Genomic DNA, 1759 nt, shown 5'->3' on the forward strand with positions numbered 1-1759 from the left:
TGGAGGGCGCCGGCAGTAGGGCCCGTGGACCGCCAAAGCCCGGAGGCGGTCCACGAACCAGGCGTGCTCGTCCACCTGACGAGGTCGTCGATGGGCCGCCGGTGGCCGGCGGTGATGAGACGACGAGAGGTGCCTGCTGCTGAAACGGGAAGACCATCTCATCAAAGTAAACGTGTCGGGAGGTGAAAACACGGTGAGAGACTGGATCGTAGCAGCGGTAGCCCTTAGTGTTAGGTGGGTAGCCGAGAAAGATGCATGCGACGGAGCAGGGTGCGAGCTTATGAGGCGCAGTGGCAGCGATGCTAGGGTAGCACAGGCAGCCGAAAATGCGAAGTCCTTCATAAGAGGGGGGTGCACCGAAGAGAAGGTGGTGAGGTGTAAAGTTCCCGCGAGTACGACATGGACGGATGTTTATGAGGAGGGAAGCGGTGGCTAGAGCGTCAGGCCAAAAGCGCGGGGGCACATTGGCGTGAAAGAGAAGAGTCCTAACGCAGTCATTAAGAGTGCGAAGGATGCGCTCAGCACGACCGTTCTGCTGCGAGGTGTACGGGCAAGTGAGACGAAAGATCGTGCCATGTGTGGTGAGAAGAGCACGAACAGCGGTGTTGTCAAACTCCTTCCCGTTGTCGGTCTGCAACGCGAGAATGGGTCGACCAAACTGCGTGCGAACGTAAGAGTAGAAGCCGACAAGGGTGGAGATAACGTCCGACTTGCGGCGCAACGGGAAGGTCCACACATAATGCGAAAAATCGTCAAGAATGACAAGGTAATAAAGAAAGCCCGTATTACTTGCAACAGGAGATGTCCAAACATCACTATGAATCAACTCAAACGGGTACGATGCAACAAAGGAAGAAGCCCTAAACGGAAGACGGGCATGTTTGCCGAGGCGGCATGCATGACACGAGTGATCCTCGTTCTTATTACACGTGAAAGAAAAACTCTGAAGTATGTGGCGAAGTGTGGCGGGATTAGGATGACCCAAGCGAGCGTGCCAGAGATCCACTCCGGTGGCGAGAGCGACAGGGGCGGCGGAAGTGGTGGAGGTGGCGGAGTGAACCGGGTAGAGCTCGTCGGGGCTGTCACATCGGTGGAGCACCATCCGCGTGCGAGCGTCCTTAACAGAAAAACCACATTCATCAAATTCAACGGTGACCGGATTTTCACGTGTAAGTGAACGAACGGAAACAAGATTTTTAATGAGATCAGGAGAAACAAGAATATTAGACATGGATATAGGAGTGGAGTTAGACGGAAAATATGTATGTCCAATATGGGTGATAGGAAGAGAAGAACCGTCACCGACGGTGATGCGGTTGGAGGTGTGGACAGGGTGGGCAGTGTGGAGGTTACCGGGGTACGCCGCCATATGAGCGGTGGCGCCACTGTCCATGTACCAATCGCCGCCGCCGGTGTAGCTGGACGGGGAAGGGGCGGTGTGGAGAGCCGCCAGGAGAGCCGGGTCCCACGGTGCCGGCGGGAGGGACGGCGCAGACGTCAGGGGCAGCGGCGGCGGCCCGCCTGGCGGCGGCTGCTGCCCGTAGGGCGCCGCATAGGGCTGCGGCGCGGCGTAGTACGCCTGGTGTGACGGAGGCCGGGTGCCGAGAAGACCCGGAGAGGGAGCCCGTGGAACCGGCATGGAGTAGGCGTGGACGACGCCGGTCCACCGGTTCTGGCCGGCGTACCACGGGGCCGCCGGCTGAGGGGCCGGCTACTGCTGGCGAGGTGCTCCTCCCTGAGCACCGCCGCCGCCACCACC

The 1759-nt window shown here is 59.2% G+C and overlaps 1 protein-coding gene across 1 annotated transcript; it reads right to left on the reverse strand.

Annotated features, from left to right (window-relative positions):
• Positions 1-1060: 1060 nt before the first annotated feature.
• LOC119302876 (probable calcium-binding protein CML49) lies at positions 1061-1665 on the reverse strand. The gene is made up of 2 exons (XM_037579923.1): positions 1354-1665; positions 1061-1117 (listed from the first exon to the last, which is right to left on the reverse strand). The coding sequence occupies exons 1-2, from the start codon at positions 1637-1639 to the stop codon at positions 1083-1085; spliced, it is 321 nt and encodes a 106-aa protein (XP_037435820.1). The 5' UTR covers positions 1640-1665; the 3' UTR covers positions 1061-1082.
• Positions 1666-1759: the final 94 nt, after the last annotated feature.

This window comes from Triticum dicoccoides, chromosome 5A (assembly GCF_002162155.2).
Source record: "Triticum dicoccoides isolate Atlit2015 ecotype Zavitan chromosome 5A, WEW_v2.0, whole genome shotgun sequence".
Classification (NCBI taxonomy): Eukaryota; Viridiplantae; Streptophyta; class Magnoliopsida; order Poales; family Poaceae; genus Triticum; species Triticum dicoccoides.